The 17,882-nt window shown below is 41.0% G+C and overlaps 2 protein-coding genes across 5 annotated transcripts in view; one reads left to right on the top strand and one right to left on the bottom strand.

Moving 5' to 3' along the window:
- RMC1 (regulator of MON1-CCZ1) overlaps window positions 1-14,280 on the top strand; it is a 29,157-nt gene extending 14,877 nt beyond the window's left edge. For 3 of the 4 annotated variants that reach the window (XM_045003625.1, XM_045003627.1, XM_045003626.1), the window contains exons 7-20: window positions 509-612; window positions 1,160-1,249; window positions 1,335-1,440; window positions 4,500-4,611; window positions 6,271-6,315; window positions 6,960-7,013; window positions 8,720-8,848; window positions 9,627-9,733; window positions 10,323-10,442; window positions 10,745-10,822; window positions 11,424-11,528; window positions 11,634-11,702; window positions 11,898-12,123; window positions 14,108-14,280. In XM_045003625.1, the coding sequence (XP_044859560.1) occupies window positions 509-612; window positions 1,160-1,249; window positions 1,335-1,440; window positions 4,500-4,611; window positions 6,271-6,315; window positions 6,960-7,013; window positions 8,720-8,848; window positions 9,627-9,733; window positions 10,323-10,442; window positions 10,745-10,822; window positions 11,424-11,528; window positions 11,634-11,702; window positions 11,898-12,123; window positions 14,108-14,187 (1,425 nt within the window). In that variant the 3' untranslated portion in view covers window positions 14,188-14,280. Of the gene's footprint in view, window positions 1-508; window positions 613-1,159; window positions 1,250-1,334; window positions 1,441-4,499; window positions 4,612-6,270; window positions 6,316-6,959; window positions 7,014-8,719; window positions 8,849-9,626; window positions 9,734-10,322; window positions 10,443-10,744; window positions 10,823-11,323; window positions 11,529-11,633; window positions 11,703-11,897; window positions 12,124-14,107 lie in introns of those variants that run through there. The other variant, XR_006576670.1, reaches the window with a different exon arrangement.
- NPC1 (NPC intracellular cholesterol transporter 1) overlaps window positions 13,391-17,882 on the bottom strand; it is a 57,554-nt gene continuing 53,062 nt past the window's right edge. The window contains exons 24-25 of the mRNA XM_045003624.1: window positions 15,607-15,769; window positions 13,391-14,800 (exon numbers count right to left, since the gene is read on the bottom strand). Of these exons, the coding sequence (XP_044859559.1) occupies window positions 14,724-14,800; window positions 15,607-15,769 (240 nt within the window). The 3' untranslated portion in view covers window positions 13,391-14,723. The remainder of the gene's footprint in view (window positions 14,801-15,606; window positions 15,770-17,882) is intronic.

Here is a 17,882-nt window from a genome sequence, read left to right as displayed (position 1 = left end):
ATACAAAATTTGAAATAAATTTTTCAGGAGAGATCAGTTGTGTAAAAAAAAAAAAAAAAAGTTTCCATGATCAATGTAAGGCTTCTACCCCCACCCCAAAGAGGCTGGGTGTCTATTTGGGTGGTCAGCTCCTCTGAAAATCAGGCCATTCTGGTCTCGAATTCCAGACTCAACTAGAAATGGGTTTGACTATAGATTCTTGTATTAGTTTAATTAATCTGAAAGGGAACCCTAAGACCTCATTCACTGAAACTGGCGCAGTAAAATGTTAAAGTAATAACTCTGCTGTTCGTACAGTGCCTACCAAAACAGGGATGGGGCTACACTACAAATAGTAGTAAATAAATGAGTTGATTGCTCTAAAAGCGCCTCTTCTTTTTGGAACAGTATCGCCCCTTTTCACAACTAGTGGGTGCCATTCATATTATCACAGGCCTTCATAGAAAGGGAAGAAGAAACTTTTTCTAGATTAGACCTGACAGACTGAAACTTTTTTGTTTTAAAACAGGGAGGAACAATGTCAAAATTATCAAAGTTTGAAATTGAATTGCCTGCAGCACCCAAGTCCTCCAAACTCAGCCTTTCTGAAAGAGATATTGCTATGGCTACAATGTACGTACCACTGAATAATCAGTCTTTTCCTTCATTTAAAGGGTATTGACAGCTTTTGTAGTGGAGGTCCAGAGAGGAGGGTACAGTCCAGTGATGGTAAAATACTTGTCTGCTTTTTATCTTATAATAAAGTATTGTTAAAGTGCTTGGTACTGGACTGAACGTAAAGGAGCCTAAAGAAATCTTCTTATAAAAAGATTGAACTGATTAGGAAGTGGATGAGTCTCTGTCACTTGAGAGATGTAAAACTAAACATTACAAAAGGCTGGTAAATGTACAATAGAGAATAATCTTGTATGGACAGAGCTGGCCTGAATGATAGATATTTGTCACCTAATTTAGATTCTGTAAGCAACCTGACTTATGTGTAACTTCATGTGAGTTGTTTTATGAAGGGGAAGCAATGTGACCATGGCAGACTGGTCAGACACTGCAGTAATAGGATAACTTGCTGTCTTCATTGCAGAAAGGGTCTCCTAGGTGCAGTTTTTCTGCTAGTATATTCATTTATTTGAAGAATAACATTTTAATCATGTTGTTTTGTTAGATATGGGCAGCTTTATGTTCTCTATCTGAGGCATCATTCAAGGACTTCCAATAGTGCCGGAGCAGAAGTTGTCCTTTATCATTTACCAAGGTAAGTTGTGTTTTGGTTTTTATTTTTAGATATAAATGACCTTGCTGATCAATGCCTCTTATCTCTGATGTTAATGTTTTCATAGGGAAAGCTCCTGTAAGAAGATGCATATATTAAAGTTGAACAGGACAGGGAAGTTTGCATTGAATGTTGTAGATAACTTGGTGGTAGTTCATCATCAGGACACTGAGGTATGATCTGCCTACAAATTATTTATACCTTGTCTTTAAAGTTTGTGCTAGATTTTCTGGAGGCAATGGGCCTGTTCCTTCAAATACTTTTGCATGTGCTTAGTCTTTCCAAGTAAAGCTAAGGATATGTGTCAGGGTTTTCAGGATCAGGGCCCAAATTTGTAATTTACAGGGGAAAAAATCCCACTCCTATTTGTAATGCGTTAGATCTAAATTATGATTTTCATTCTATCTTCTTTTCAGCTTCTCATTTCTCTCTTTCTCTCCAAAAAAAAAAAATGTTGGGGGGGCATAAAACTGTCTGCTTCTCTCAGCCTAAAGGTTTCTATGTCTACAGCTGGAGCAAAGCTGTTTCAGCCATTGAAAGCCCTGTCTCCCTCTAATGATTAGAAACTTTGTATTCTAATAACTCAAATGGTTGCAGCTGGAAACTGATCTTGATTTTTAAGTCTCAAACAGATCTTAAAAAGCCACGTATGGGGAGAAAATAATAGTTCAAATTAAATTTTTGGTAAGTGTGTACAAAAGAACTTTTCCATCTCTCTGTTTTGGGCCAGGGGCATGTGTTTATAGGATGCAACTAAGCCAGTATAACAAATTTTATTTTGTAGTATAGTGGATGTAGAGTAATGCCTACTACTATTCAGATGGCAAAACAGTTACCATTCTAGAACCCTGTCATTTTCATGGTCTTGACTCTCCAAAAGATTCACCTTTTTGGAGGCAGTCTTCCTATCTCTTGCTTCAAAAGTGATGCTTATTTTTGAGGAAAATTTGAGCAAAATCTTTCTGTATATTTTTGAGTTATAGAAGAATGGCAAAACTACTTCCCTGTTGTGTTTTAATAAAACACACCTTTTCTACAAAGCTGTAGCAAAAATGGCTGAGGTTTAAAACTCCCCATGGATGTACAGGAGAAGATTATCAAAGGGCAATTAGATGGCCACCTCCTACTGAATAGGAGTTGGTGCCAAACTGCCCTTTGTGCCTTGAAAATCTCTCCCATAGTCCTCATTACACACCTTGCTTGGTTTTGGGAGGAAAAACAATTGAAGGTTGCTTGTGATGAGGAGCAAAGTGATATACTTGCCCCAGAGCCTAATAAAATCCTGTCCCTGCCTTCATCATCACTGTACATTCTCACTGACAAGATCTGGAAGCTTGACTAGGCTGCTGCTGCTCTGACAGTTGCTGGAACAATTTACATGAGAAGTTGTAAATGTCTCATTGAAACACAATTTCAGTACTGTTTAGCATAAAATACATGCTATAAAATATACAGGATGTGCAATATGCTTAACTAATGTTCCCATTGGAGCCTTAACTACTCCCTAAATTTTTTGAGCATTAGCTATGTAATCCTAAAATAAACCAAAAGACATTGATACTAATGTAGGTTTTTTAATTACGTCATAGTATTTAACTGAAGTAGAGAGAATTAGTCTTTTAAGGCAGTGTTTTTCAAAGTTTAGGTCGCGACCCAGCACTGGGTTGTTTTGCTCAGCACCCATGGACGCTATCAGCTCTGGTCAGCACCGCCGACCGGGATGTTAAAAGTCCTGTCAGCGGTGCTGCCCAGCTAAGGCAAGCTAGTGCCTACCTGTTCCGACACCGCACTGTGCCATGGAAGGGGCCAGCAGCAGGTCCAGCTTCTAGGCACGGGGGCTATGGGGCTCTGCGCACTGCCTGAGCACTGGCTCCACATTCCCATTGGCTGGTGGGGCAGTGCCCGCGGGCGAGAGCTGCATGGAGCCACTTGCACGCCTCCACCTACGAGCCAGACCTGCTGCTGGCTGCTTCCGGGGCACAGCGTGGTCTGCGGTGCCAGGACAGACGGAAATCCTGCCTCTGCACCCCGGCTGTGCCGCTGACCAGGAGCTGCCGGAGGTAAGCCCGTGTCCCAATCCCCTGCCCCAGCTCTGAGCCCTCCCCCCCAGCCCAGAACCCCTTCCTGCACCCCAAACCCCTCCTCCCCAGCCCCACCCCAGATCCTGCACCCCCAGAGCCCTGACCCCCTTCCGCACCCAACCTCCTGCCCCAGCCCAGAGCCCCCTCCCACACCCCAACCCCCTCATCCCCAGCTCCACTGGATTGCGGGCATCAACAATTTTCTTCAACCGGGTCCTCAGAAAAAAAGTTTGAAAACCGCTGTTCTAAGGCATCTGCAAAAGGGGCCTGAGTTAAGGTTGAGCATTAAATTCTTAACATTGGGAACTTCCTGGCACTTGAGTGTCTGACTTCCCGACCTTAATGTTGCATTGAGGCTAACTTTTAATAACATAGTGCCCCAGTCCTGCAAAAACTCCTAGGCAAATGTTTAATCTTATGCACATTTAGTCCCCTTGAAAGCAGAGGTCTTGAAGATTGGAGCCTCAATAGTTAATCTGTCTGTGATGAAGGACTGCATAGATGGTGGCTAGATCTTTACTTGCACAAAAGGCTTTTGTCTCCTAAATGAACTCCTTCCAGGCAGCTTAAAAGAGTTTGGATAATATGCCCCGTTAGTAGATGTTGCAGAGCAGGGGTTTTAATTGTAGTTTTAGTGCTGTATGTTAATTTAACATTTTGTACGATATGTTTATTCTCCAGTACTAGCTGGGTCAAGCAGCAAGTGCTGGTGTACACATACAGAAGACAGACAGTACACAATGTGAATAGGTTACATGCCATTAATTTTAAATTTGCTATGGAGTCCCTGTAATGCAAAGTGTGAGATCTCTCTAATAACAGGTCTCCCACAGAGAACACACTGTGCTTGTGGCAAAATCACACCATCTGTGTTTTTTAGCTAATATTAACAAAATTCAAACCTGGCTTTAAAGTTTGTGGAAGTCTTGAGACATTACATGAGTCTATAATAATTTTGAGGAAAATATACTTCTGATAATTTTGAAAAACCTATAAACCAAGTGAAGTAACATGATTTAATTATTACAAGAGCAGAGGATGAAATAAATGCAAAAGCATTTGAACATGAATAACTTGAGATGTGCTCTTGTAATTGGTGAATATCTTCTCATGGACATGAAAAATGAGGGGCACTTTCTTTTCAATTTTAGACATCTGTAATATTTGATATCAAACTAAAAGGAGAATTTGATGGGACCGTTACCCTTCATCAACTTGTTCTTCCAGCTCGATCGATACAGCCCTATCAGATCCCTGTGGCAGGTAAAATTTATTACATGACACTTAAACACAGTGAACATGTTTTTCAATCCTAGGTACATATACAACCCCAATCAGCATAGTATCTAAGTGCCTCACAGGCTTCAATGTATTTTTCCTCACAACACCTGTGAGGTAGGGAAGTGCTATTATTCCCTATATTAGGAGGTGGGATGAGGTAGGGTACAAGGCACAGAGAGTAAGTGATTTGTCCAGAGTCACTCAGGACGTCTATGGCAATGCAAGGACTTGAACCCAGTCTTCTGAGCCCCAGCTGAACGTCCTAATCACTGGATCACCCTTCCTCTCCTCTTATGCTTACACTGTGATTTAAAATGCACAAAAGTAACAATTACTCCTTAAAATAGATACTTATTCACCTACCATCGTACCTTGAGGTAAAATTTAAGTGTGGTGTGGGAGTTGTGTTCAGTGCCAGTGAAATGTTTGCATATATAAAATTAAAGTACTGACTTGTTACTTTAACAGTGTGTCTCCTACCATACAGCTGTGGTGGTGTAAAGCACACCTTTGCACTCCCCCAATTCTGGAACTGCTGTGTGTAGCAGGGTTGGTCCCTAGGCATACATTAGAGCAACCTGAGGGCTTCTGTAATTTGCTGTAGTTGCTAACAGCCCCCCGGTGCTGAAACCATGGCAGAGGATCAACACAGCATAGCAATATCCAGGCCCCTTACACTAGCCGTGGGTGGAATAGAAACATCTACTTGCACAAATTCTGCACCACCTGAAGATCCTTCCTGCACTGGGATGCTCACCCCTGGGTCAGATACAGTAGCACCACAGTTACAATTCTACAAGCAGTGTAGCACACAGTGGCTATGTTAGACTGGACTAGAGGCTCTTGTATATATTTTGCCTGAGATGGGATCTTCCACTTTAAAGAGTTTAATTCTGGCCTGTTCTTTTCTCCGAAGTCACAATGGAAATAGTGATTCTGGAAGATGTGATTTGTCAACTGGTGTATGTATTTTGTGGGTATATATGTAACTACTTCACAAATAATATTGTGTAACAAACAGGATTGCTTAATTTCAGAATGTAAAAACCACTGTCCATTTTTTTGAGGAACTAAAAAATACAATAACGTGTTTGCATGCAGTATGTAGCAAACTGAGCAGCATTATTTTTATTGTGTTAGGATGGGTTATGGCATGTTTTTTCTTTTTAACTGAGTTGTGGAATACTTATGTGTAGTGTTGAAATCATAACACCCACACTAATGAGTAGCTTTAAATTTGAGAAATAAGTGGGGAGGCAGAAGGAGCACAGAGCCTCTCAAGAGGCAACAAGTTCTGCAGTCAGTTAACAGTAATACGTAGCTTCTTGTTCATACAGCTACATCAAAGCAACAAGCTACTTAAGTGTATATGGTTAAAAGACTTTTTGCAACACAAGTGGCAAGTTATGATTTCAACACAACACAAGGTGACAAAAGTAAGTGTGAATTGTGACACATTTTACTAAAAACTGAGATACCGCATCTTGACAGGGAAAACAGATGGTAAATTTCTTGCATAACAAAGAATGTGTACACTAATCAGCTAATAAACCTTACCTACTCATGGCAGCTGGAGAAATCCGTCTGTCTTGGAACTTGTTTTTCTTTGTTTCAGATGTTAACTTTTCCCTCCATGTGCAGGTCCAGCCTCCGTGACTAATCAGTCTCCTGTTCCATGTAAACTCTGTATCCTTTGGTTCTATTTTATTCTGGAACTTTGTCCAGATGTAATAGTTTCTCTATGCACCTGCAAATTTAGAGCATTTCTGCTATTAGAAATAAAGTGAAAAGGGGGAATCAAATATTTGTTCTTTCTTGCCTGTTAGACAAGTCTGTTAGTAGCTTTTTGATGAAAGAATGGAGTACTGGAATATTAGAACAAAATATTTGAAATGTAGTCCTACTCTAATGTGACTACGATAGCATTGTGGGGTTCATAGTCTCTCATTTCAGATAAGGCTTCTCTGAGAATTAAATGGTGGAATAAAGCTTTTGAAAGCAAAAGTGTGCTATAGCTGCAATACAGAATCAAAATGTGTGTTAATGTTAAGAGGTCTAGGAATGAAATTCCTTTAATGTATTCAGCTGAAATGTCATAGGGAAATGAGGAAATCATCTTGTGACTGGTTCATAAGGGATGATAAACAACAAAGGGGACAATGTTAGAGATCTGAATGAGGCTGCTTGAATTTGGTCCTAATCAGCAACTTCTGGGGGCTTATTTTATTTAAGCTAATGCTAATATGAGATGAGTGGTTTTATAAACAGATATGCTAGTATCAAAAGTAGGGCTGGTGTTTTATTTCTTAAGAATTTTCTTTAACATTTAGATTCCTCCTCCTGGATTGTCTTTCAGCCTGATATTATAATCAGTGCAAGTGAAGGTAAATTGGATGTGATAAGTTTCCCATTAATTTTTAGATTTAAGTACAGCACCTTTATCCTTCTAATTCCAGTCCCATTAGCTTTTTAATAGTCTAAATCAGTGGTTCCCAAACTTTTTTCCACCAAGGACCCTTTTGGCATCTGCCTACATTTTCTGGACCCCTTTCATTTGTGATATAGAACAACATGTTGTTGTTCTATTGGCTATGTTTATTTAAAAATATATTTTTGCAATTAAAATAAGACTCAACGGAGCCAAAAGTCAACAGTCTGCAATTATTAGAGGTTATTTATTTATTACAACCATTAAACTGTATCAAAGTAAGAATGCCCCCACCAGGGTGACCTCTCATGCACTGTGCATGCAAGAACAAAATGGCATCCTCCATGTGGCAAAAGTACTTGCTGCAGTACGCTGGCTCAAGGGATGGATCCATGGTGGAACTCCACAAGTTCAGGGATCCCACTTTGGGAACCATTGGTCTAAATGGAAGTGACCAATGTGAATCTCACTAATGGACATCAGGGTTAATGAAGCATAACTGAAGGTGATTACATGCTTGTCACTTAAGTAATGAAACTATTTTGGATACCTCTTAACAAGAGGCAGAATGGGAGAAACTAAGGCCTCGTCTACACTACAAAGTTTTGTTGGCAAAAGCTGCCGACAAAAGAGGAGGTGTACACACTACAAAGCTATTTTTGGTAGCAAAACTCTGCTGTTTTGCTGACAAAACCAAACCACTTCAGTGAGAGGCATAGAGCTTTTTCTGGCAAAGTTAGTGACAAAGAATCAGTGTAGACTTGGTTGTTTGTTTTGTCTACATAAGTGGCTTCCACCAGTATCCCACAATGCCTGCTGTGGCTGCTCTGCTCACTGTTTTGATCTCTGCTGCCCTGCAAGCATGTGCCCCTCCCCTTTCAAAGCTCTGGGAAGTATCTAACAGCTGAGCATTCTGCTCTGGGAACTAACCATTAAGGAGGAATGTTCCTGTTCTGCCCTGCACTAGGAACACAGCCCTGAGTCTGCAGAGAGCAGGAAGGAGGGAAAGGGGACAGGACTGCTGTTTTGACATTCCTCAGCACAGAGAGCTCACAGCGCTGCTCCCATCAGCTCAGGAAGAACTTGAAGGGAATCTCAGAACCATAGGCAGGCAGAGCAGGCGCTGATGGTGTGTGTCTGTCCCTCTCTCTGCCTCAGGATCCGTTGGTCAGCCTGCTGTATCCAGCACCCCAGACACACCACTCTCCTTCTTCTCCCCCTCCCCTTTCAGTTGAAGAGCAGCTGACAGTCTACTAGGATTCCCATGGAATGGTAGGATTGAGAAATCTGCATCATGTGACACTGTACCTGACCCATGAAGCATTGCAAAGCCTTCCCAAAGCACCTTGCGGCCAGTTGCACAGTGGGATAGCTACCAGAGTGTACTTCTCTCTGTGTCAATGCAACAGCTGCTAGTGTGGACATGCAACAGTGATTTTTAATTGAAGTGCTTTAATTAAAGCGGCATAACTTTTGCTGATGAAACTTTGTAGTGTAGATGAGGCCTAAGTGTAAAATAACTTGTATGGGTATGGAAGACTGTCATCTTATGACTTTTCATGTGTTAAGTCAAAACTTAAGTGGCCCTCTCTAGTTGTGTAAGTAGTTTTGTTTTAGTTAATATTTTTAATAAGGCTTGATGGTTGGCTCTCTCAAATCTAGGTTATCTCTGGAATCTCGAGGTGAAACTTGAGCCAGTGGTTAACCTCTTGCCAGATAAAGGAAAGCTAATGGATTTTCTTCTCCAGAGGAAGGAATGCAAAATGGTTATCCTATCTGTGTGTTCTCAGAGTAAGTCTTGCTCTTACTGATTGCGTGTCTCCATCTCATTCTTGGAAGCATTTTAGGTGTCTTCCTACACTGTCCTCATTCAAGGCTAGTTCTCCGTTGCCTTGAACTCAGTATCTTATTTTGTGAACTACCAGGGACTAAAATAGGGGAGCATTCTGTGTACCAGTGACTGTACCACATTCTAAATATAGTTTCTCATCAGTGATGTTGCTTATGCTGCCAACAATATCTAAGCCATGTTGCTTTTGAATATCTCCCAGAAAATCATTTCTGAGGGCTATTGTGTGTGCACATGCTTGAAAATGTAAGATGAGTCTGGTTCCTTCTTTGAACCAATTCTTGATTTCACCAAATGAAATTTCATGTCCTAGCAAAAGGCATTTGCATTCCAATTAAGCATAGCGCTTACCATAATCTACACTTAACGTTTATATCTAGCCATGTTGACACACCTGAACGCCATAGTTAACCTCCAGTGTAGACATGGTTACACATACAGAAACATCTTGTTGATGTGGAAAGTGTCTATGCTACAGGTGCTTCAGTGGCATAGGTGCAGCTGTACCGCCCATAGAGCAGACATACCCTTAGTGTAAAGGGAAACTGGAATTTAGGATGTTCATGGGTCAGTTGACCTACTCTTCTGTGGTTAAGAGCATTTCCTGAATGTAACACCTTGTAAAGAGTCTGTGGTAAAACATTACTGGAGTATATACTTCACTAGCAAGGGACAGACTATTTTATCAGTATCTTGTCTTTTATGGCTATTGTCTTTCAGTGTTAAGTGAACCAGACAGGGGAACGTTGGCTGTGATTGCCACTGTTTTTGACAAACTCAATCATGAGTATAAAAAGTACTTGGAAGCAGAGCAGAGTTATACCATGGTAAGTAATCTGCATCAGTGGCTATTTAGACAATGAATTTCAAAAAATACTAACCCTTATGGTTTTCATCACAGAGATGAAAACTGAAGTCAGTTAGCCACAGCAAGTGCACCCCCCCCTTGCATGTGTACAGAACTTCAACTTCACAGCATCGTAGCTGTTCTCTTATATATACTGTTGCAGAACCATGAATTTGAATCTTCTGACTTGTGTTCTAAATATTTCAACCAATCAGTTTTTTTTTAGGTTGCACCTAACTTGAGTATTTCTAGTGGAACTATTGAGTAGCCAGCTACCATTGGGAATAACGTACACTGCAATGAAGCACCATTCTACATTGTATTTAATATATATTATGGGCTAGCTTGTATAGAACTAAGCCCTACCAAAACTTGACTTTCTGAATAAAGCTGAAGATTTTTCATTTTACAGTAAAAGTTAAACAGCATGTTCCCTTTCGAGCAAAGTTAGTGTTCTGATCTAAGGCTAACGTATACTAGATTACTTAGCCCTGTGTACATAAAGCCTACTCAGTACAGAATAGCTTCCTGTTAATGAGACTGTTCGTCTTCCCTCTGCCTTGTTGTAGGTGGTAGAAACAGGCCAGAGCCGAGGCAATCCCCCTCTGAAACGACCAGTCCGTACTCAAGCAGTTATTGACCAGTCTGACATGTACACGCATGTTCTGTCAGTGTTTACGGAAAAGAAGGTTAGTAAAAAAACAACTTGTACGTGTGAGTGAATCAAGTGCAAAAAACTGATAGTGCTAGACAGGGAAATTTTCCTAAGAGGAGGGTAGGGTACGTGGAACTACAGAAAGACTGGTGATACTCACTACAATTCTTCTGAAGGACACAAGCTGTTTTTGGTAACAGAGTAGTTGAATATCAAAATTCAGTAACTTCTGCCAGTACTTGACGTGAGAATCTGGTGCTAATCTAAGCCATTAACCAATATACAGGTTGCCACTTCAGGATGTTAACTACCATATTTTTTCTGCTTGCTGCATAGGAAGCGCCTCACAAGTTCACTATAGCAGTCTTGATGGAATACATTCGCTCTCTTAACCAGTTCCAGATTGCAGTTCAGGTAAAGTTCCTCAAACAGCAATAAGGGGCAGTGCGTGTTTATGCTTTTAAATCCTGTTTCCTGGAGAATGGGAGGGGGATAGTATGGGCCTTGTTACAATAGTAGAGGTGGGAGATGAGCAATATCTCTGGGTTCTAGCTATCAGTTCAAAATACAGTCCAGATTTTCAAAAAGCAGGAAAGGAAGAATCAGCAAGCCTTGGCAGCAGCTTGGCCTTAAGGTGAAGGGTCCAGTCTCTAACCGGCTACCTGAAACTTACATCACTGTGCTTCTAAGGTTGCTTTCAGTACAATTTCAGCACCCACATACCAACCAGAAGCCTGCTGTGAAAGATAAATGAACCATCTCTATTGGCTACTAAAGCTGGCAACCTTAGTCTAACAGAATAAAAAATGGAAGAAACTTCATTGAGCCACACTGCTTACATTTAACTGGGAATAGGGAAAAGCTAGTACTCAAACTGGAAGTCTTATGTATGCTTCTAACTAAAATCTTATTCAGTTCCACCTTCTAGAAAATCTTGAAACTCATCAAACAACTGAAGACTTGATATTGAGTCAAACTGCTTTAGAGTTTCTTTCCCTGTCTCTTGCATCCTCAGCATTATCTATATGAACTGGTCATTAAAACGCTTGTTCAGCACAACCTGTTCTACATGCTTCATCAGTTCCTGCAGTACCATGTGCTAAGTGACTCAAAGCCATTGGTATGTATGTTAATATGGATTCCATGACAGCTGTTTTAAGATTAATTAAGGGTAATACTTTAACTTTTGAAACAGTATTATTAAAGTTGGTCTGTTACTGTTCAGGCCTGTCTGCTGTTGTCTCTCGAGAGCATTTATCCCCCTGCACATCAGTTGTCTCTGGACATGTTAAAGGTAAGAATCAATGTGTAAACAAATATGCTTCAAACATGTCACAGGTAGATAGCAGGCATGAAAACCCTACTGTATGTTACCTGATCAGACAGTATATAGGAGAGGTGGCTGTATTACAATATTATTTATGATTTTCTGCAGTATTAATATAATTGCTTTATGGCTTTAATTTTGTCTTTTTACTTGGCTTTGCAGAGACTTTCGACAGCAAACGATGAAATAGTAGAGGTTCTATTGTCCAAGCACCAGGTGCTGGCTGCCTTGCGATTCATCAGGGGTGTTGGAGGACATGACAGCATTTCTGCCCGCAAGTTCCTTGATGCAGCAAAGCAGGCAGATGACAACATGCTTTTTTATACCATATTCAGGTTCTTTGAACAAAGAAATCAGAGGCTACGAGGGAACCCTAACTTCACCCCAGGTAAAAGGATAGTTACATTAAAAAAAAGTCAGACATATTTTATACCATGTGGTCTACTTAGCAGTGGCTGCCGGTTCAGCAGGTTGGGTCCTAGTTACTGAAGATTACCCTCACTTCCCTCCTTGAGCCAGACAACTATAATGTTTGTGCTAACATCTCCTGGTTTGACTGAAGGGGGCTGGAAATGGCATGCCCTTAGTTAACAGGGTCAATGTTGGCTGTAAAAGCTATTGCATCTCTCCCTCTTGAGAGCTTTCTGGGCCATGGTTCTAACTTGCAGCATGTACAGATACTCCAAGTTATAGGGGTAAGGCAGACCACCACTACTATGTATAAAATCATTCCAGTTATAGATGAAGTGTCTAAGCTCTAGTAACAAGCACTTTATTAACCCTAACATGAGGTAAAGTTGTTTTCTAGCACTAGTCTTTAGTTTCAATGTAGAAGGCAGAGTAATGTCTTGATTAGGATCACAGCTGTGTGTGTTCACTAGAGCTCTTGAGCATGTTAGCTAATTCCTGTTAAGCAGTTGGGCCTGACTAGGCTCTAGGTCTTGTCTACTACACTAGGAAAATGTGCTAAAGATTTCATTACCTTGCTGATATGGATCTGTTTAGCTTGACCACCACCAAGTGCTAGAACTTCAACTTGCCCAGGCTACAGTAAAGTTACTTGTGGGGAGGAGGAGAAAAGGTTCCTAGTGTACACATTCCTGTAGTGCTAGTTGGCTCCTAACATTGGCAGGATTTAGGTTACTATGAGACTGATTCACACCAGCCTTTCATCAGGTGCTTAAAACCAGTGACACTTACCTTAAGGCAAAGAATGAAGAGGCCTGAAAAGACAGATGTCATGACTTCTATTCACTACTTGTAATTTAGCAGATAATTTTGTAACTTGAATCAGTGGCAGGAGTCAAATCATAAATGGGTGTCCCCATAAGTCAAAGAAATGAGTTAATTTATAAAAAGGACAGTGTTTAACAGGCTGTTTTACCCACTATGGCTACACTGCAGCTGAGTGGGTGCCTCCCAACCCTAGTAGAGCACTGGACTAAAGATAGGTAGGGGTACACTGCCACATCAGCTCACCACCCAGGGCCTCAGGCACACTTGTACTGTAGCTTGAGCAGTGGTGATGCTCTACCTGTTTGACATCCCTTAAGACAGCAGCTACTGCTTAGAACTTCAGCAAAACATTCCCTGTATTCCATTCATGTGTTGCTTTCTTTGTCAGCACACACAGCCAAGTTACGTACGCATCAACATATAACAAACAGCTTCTAAGTTTATTAGAAACATTTAAGTTTAGCTCTTCAGTGCCCTTCCCCCAATATCAAGTTTACAAAAGTGTGCATACAGAAGTTTTCAAAATAATTAGTTAAGTGAACAATCATCAACCTAAAGCTATTTGAAATTTAACTCCACTGCATAAAAAAATTGCCTTACACCATCCCTGCTGTCTCATTCCTCTTGGGTGAAGTCACTTGAACATGAGATGGAATTATGGATTAGTGAATAACAAAATTTTGGACTCATAAGGTAACACGCTCAACCTAAACCCAAAACAAAGTAACAAAGGACTATCAGTTTCCATTTAACTGCTTTAATACTTCCCTTCCCAGTTATTGCAAAATGTGTGCTGCATGTGCCTCTAGCCTACTAGAACTATACCCAGATCTTGCAGATTTTACACAGTCTCACCAAGGTGAAAGCACCATTAAAAACAGAAGAAAGCTGATGCAAATGTCCACTTAAGGCTATTCAGCTGACAGGCCTTAAAATGGAAGTTCACTCTAAAAATAGTAGCTGCTTCTAATGAAAAAAGCTAAAAACATAAGTAAAGCAAAAACCACTTCCATGTAGGAAAAAGCTAAACACTACTACTGGTGCAGTTGATTTTGTTCTGAATTTGAATGTCACCCCAGCTGTCTTAGCACAAAATCCTATTACATTAGACCTAAACCTTTTGTCCTGTCTTGCAGGAGAACATTGTGAAGAACATGTCACCTTCTTCAAGCAGATTTTTGGAGAACAGGCTCTCATGAAGCCTACCACTTTCTGAAAGTGTACTGTTTTCATACAAAATGTATAATTTATTGCATTTAAGTAATGAGATTTTGAACTACAAATTTTATAATAAAGTATACATAGACCATTGTGGCAAATATTACTAAAAATATTACACAACCTCTAGAGTGATGGCTTGTTTTTCCCTAAAAATAGAGCCAAAAAGTTGCATTGAGTTGCATTTAAAAGTAGCATCAGTGGGTTGGCAGTCCATTCTCATACACACATCACCTTGCTGGAAAAGGTTTTCAACTTGTTATATTTCTCAAAGAAAAAGATGCAGCCTCTTAAAATAGAGATCCTGTTAATACATCTAGTTTTAGTAATACTAGTCCATGAGTCACATGTAGCATTTCCTGAGATTGAAAGCTTTCAATATCCAAAGCTGCTGTTCGCCTGTAGATGGATTGGTGCACAAGTTTAAACCAGTGGTTACAGTGTGATAGTCATAGAACATTGCTGCAGTTCAGTCTTATGCTGAATGGGGCTTAAGCCACAGTTCATGAAGTCCACTGAATACTGTTAAAAGGGCTAGAAGTAGAGGAGTCTCTCTCGTTCTGTACCTTTGTATCTTTCTTGTGCAGCACGAGCTTTATTTACTGATGGGCCTGAGTAAAAGAAAAGAGTTATATTCTGAAATCCTCCTTCAGTAATGTGGGCAGTATTGTCAGGCAAAGCAGAACTGGTGCATTATCTACTTTCTAGCAAATGTTTCCTCTAAAGGAAATACAGCTTTCCTGAAAAGTATTCCTTTAAGTAGTTAAGATCTCCTCACTTAAACATTCCTTCTTAACACTAAAATCAATATGCCAAAACGTTAACTTTGAGGATTAAATTATTTTGTATACAGCACAACTGCTAATGACCCACTATCGGTAATATACTTTCATAATACAAGTGATGTAGAAAAGCACAGAGTGGAGAGGTTTCCCTTTCTAAATGGGTGAAAGGGGGAAGCAGAATTAAGCATTTTTCATTTAACAGCTGTTAACTTATGACACAGCTCTTTGTCAACATTTCTGTATTCACAGTGCAGTAGATGACGACTCACTTAAAGATGGAAAGGATACTGTACTGAGGGCTTGAGAAGGGAGACTCAGGTGACAAATCACTGAAATTGGTAGCACTCCAGGAATGCTACCAACAAGGTGTGCAACTATAGACTACTGAAAAGGGATGGAAAGTCTGATGTAAACAGCTCTACTTTAACACAACCAAATTACTACAAACTAAACTGTAAGTGGGTCACAATAGGTGAGCCAATGTATCTGAAGTAACTATACCAGTTATCCCTAGCTGTTTAAAGACAGTTTATATAGGCATACAGTTGCCGACTCCTATCCTGAATGAAAGGGATAATTTGAAGGAGAGACTAATTTTAAAATCCATCTTTAGCAGTCAAGTGTATTCTTACCTATATAACTAAGCATAACAGGAAGAAATATTAATCCATGGGTAGCTCCAAGCACCACCATGGCTAGATACATCCTGAAGTAGAAGATCTGAAAGATTTGGGATTTGGAGAAGAACAACACTACAATTCCTCCAAATTTTGTCAGAGTGATGCCACTGAAAACCTAGTAATAGAAGAAGTTAAAAATAAGTGATTTCATACAAAATGACATGGTGTCCCGGAACTCGCTTATTCAATAGCAAACCAGTGAGAATGAATACATACCCCATTCTGCAAGTTTAAATATTGCAATATTCCTTGAAAGTACCATCATCCCTTATACGGCATAGAGCAGGGTTAAATCTAACTCAATAGAGCAGCGGTGGGCAAACTACAGGCCACATCTGGACTGTCTGACCTTTTAATCCGGCCCTCAAAATCCTATCAGGGAGCAGGAGCTTGCCCTGCTCCACACAGCTCCCGGGAAGCAGCCAGCATGTTCCCCCCTCCAGCTCCTATGCATAAGGGGCTCCACACAGTGCCCCACCCCCAAGCTCTGCAGCTCCCATTGCCCAGGAACATGGCCAATGGGAGTGGTGGGGGTGGGAAGAGGCAGTGCCTGCAGACAGGGCAGCATGCAGAGTTGCCTGGCTGCACCTCCACATAGAAGCCGGAGGGGGGATATGCCACTGCTTCTGGGAGCTGCTTGAGGTAAGCACCGCCCAGAGTCTGCACCCCTAAGCCCCCCCACATGCTGCAACCCCCACCCTGAGCCCCCTCCTGCCCTTCAAACAACTCAGTTCCAGCCCAGAGCCCCCCCCGTACCCCAAACACCTATCCACAGCCCCACCCTGGAGCCCCCTCCCTCACCCTGAACTCATTTCTGGACCAACCCCAGAGCCCGTACCCCAATTTTGTGAGCATTCGTGGCCCACCATACAAGTTCCATGCCCAGATGTGGCCCTCGGGCCAAAAAGTTTGCCCACCCCTGCACTAGAGGAAGGATAGTAGGGATATAGCTAAAATAAGTATAATTCAAAAGAGGGTAGCATATAATCAAAAAAGGAAATGAGATCAAGTAAGTTAGTCTACTAGGCGTCCCACTTGCTAAAGAATCCTCCATAACACTACACATCTCTCACTGCCTTAGTAATTTCACTTTATATTTAGATGTTACAGAAACAAAAAACTAGAAGAGGGAATTTTGACTTGGCTTAAAGGTTTTCTGACCACCATTTCCCCTTCCAATGTGACATGGTGTGATCACCACAATAAGGTTCCATTTAATCATGACGTGGCCAGTTGATTCTAATCTAATTTTGAGCATCATGTGCTTGAATTATATTTAAGCCTCTACAGGCCCCTGCTCCCATTCAGGGAGCATCTTCCTTAGAAAAAAAGCAAGTCAAGGTAAACCAGAGGGGGATCCTAACAGGTGGAAAAACTGAAAATGGCCTTGTCTTCACTGAGATTTGAACATGCGTTATTCTGTGGGGATTACTTCACTACAGGTTCTTAAATCAGGTTCGTTCTTAGATGCTGCTCCCATCCACGCACAGACATCTGACCCAACTTCATTGATGTTTCCAACCCAGGCTAGCTGTCTCTCTCAAGCCCAAGTAAAGCTTGCAATCAGGCTGGTAACCTGCCCAGGTTGTAGTGAGGATACAGGATAAACCACTCTAGTGCCGTGGGGAAGGCATCAGAGGACAAATCCCTTTGCATGCCCAGAAGGACAGAAGATTTCTAACACAATTCATTGGGAAAGTCACAGCAGCTCAGCTTACTGCAGCACTAAGAACCATACTCCCAGAAGTCCTAGTGACACACATGGGGGAATGCAACACCAGCGAGGAGACACACTCGGGTATTGCTGTGCAGTGTGGCTGATCACCCAAGTAACTACAGAGACCCCAAAAAGGTATGTGTTAGCTAACATAAATAGCCTATGCAAGCTTCACTCAGGCTTTAGCCTATACCCCAACTAATTTTGGTTGAAAGCACCACCAAAGGTTAACTACATTAAAGAGAGTCTAAGACAAGTCGAAGCTGAAACTGTTTGTGAAATTTGGAGTTCTATAATGCCTGCTGAACACCTGAGCCAATAAATTTACACAAGCATTTTTAAAATTACAGGCTATGCCCTAGCACTGAATAGTCAGATTTAAAAATGAATTTTAGAAAGTTTTATAATCAATTTTAAGCATCACAATTTACAATGAAATCAAACTAATCAGTAGTTATAAACCTTATTTTCAGGCCTATAACAGAAATCTAGACTCATCTGGGGAATTGTG

This window comes from Mauremys mutica, chromosome 2, assembly GCF_020497125.1.
Source record: "Mauremys mutica isolate MM-2020 ecotype Southern chromosome 2, ASM2049712v1, whole genome shotgun sequence".
Lineage (NCBI taxonomy): Eukaryota > Metazoa > Chordata > Testudines > Geoemydidae > Mauremys > Mauremys mutica.
Note: the sequence above shows the minus strand (reverse complement) of the source record. Positions and strands in the feature narration are given on the sequence as shown.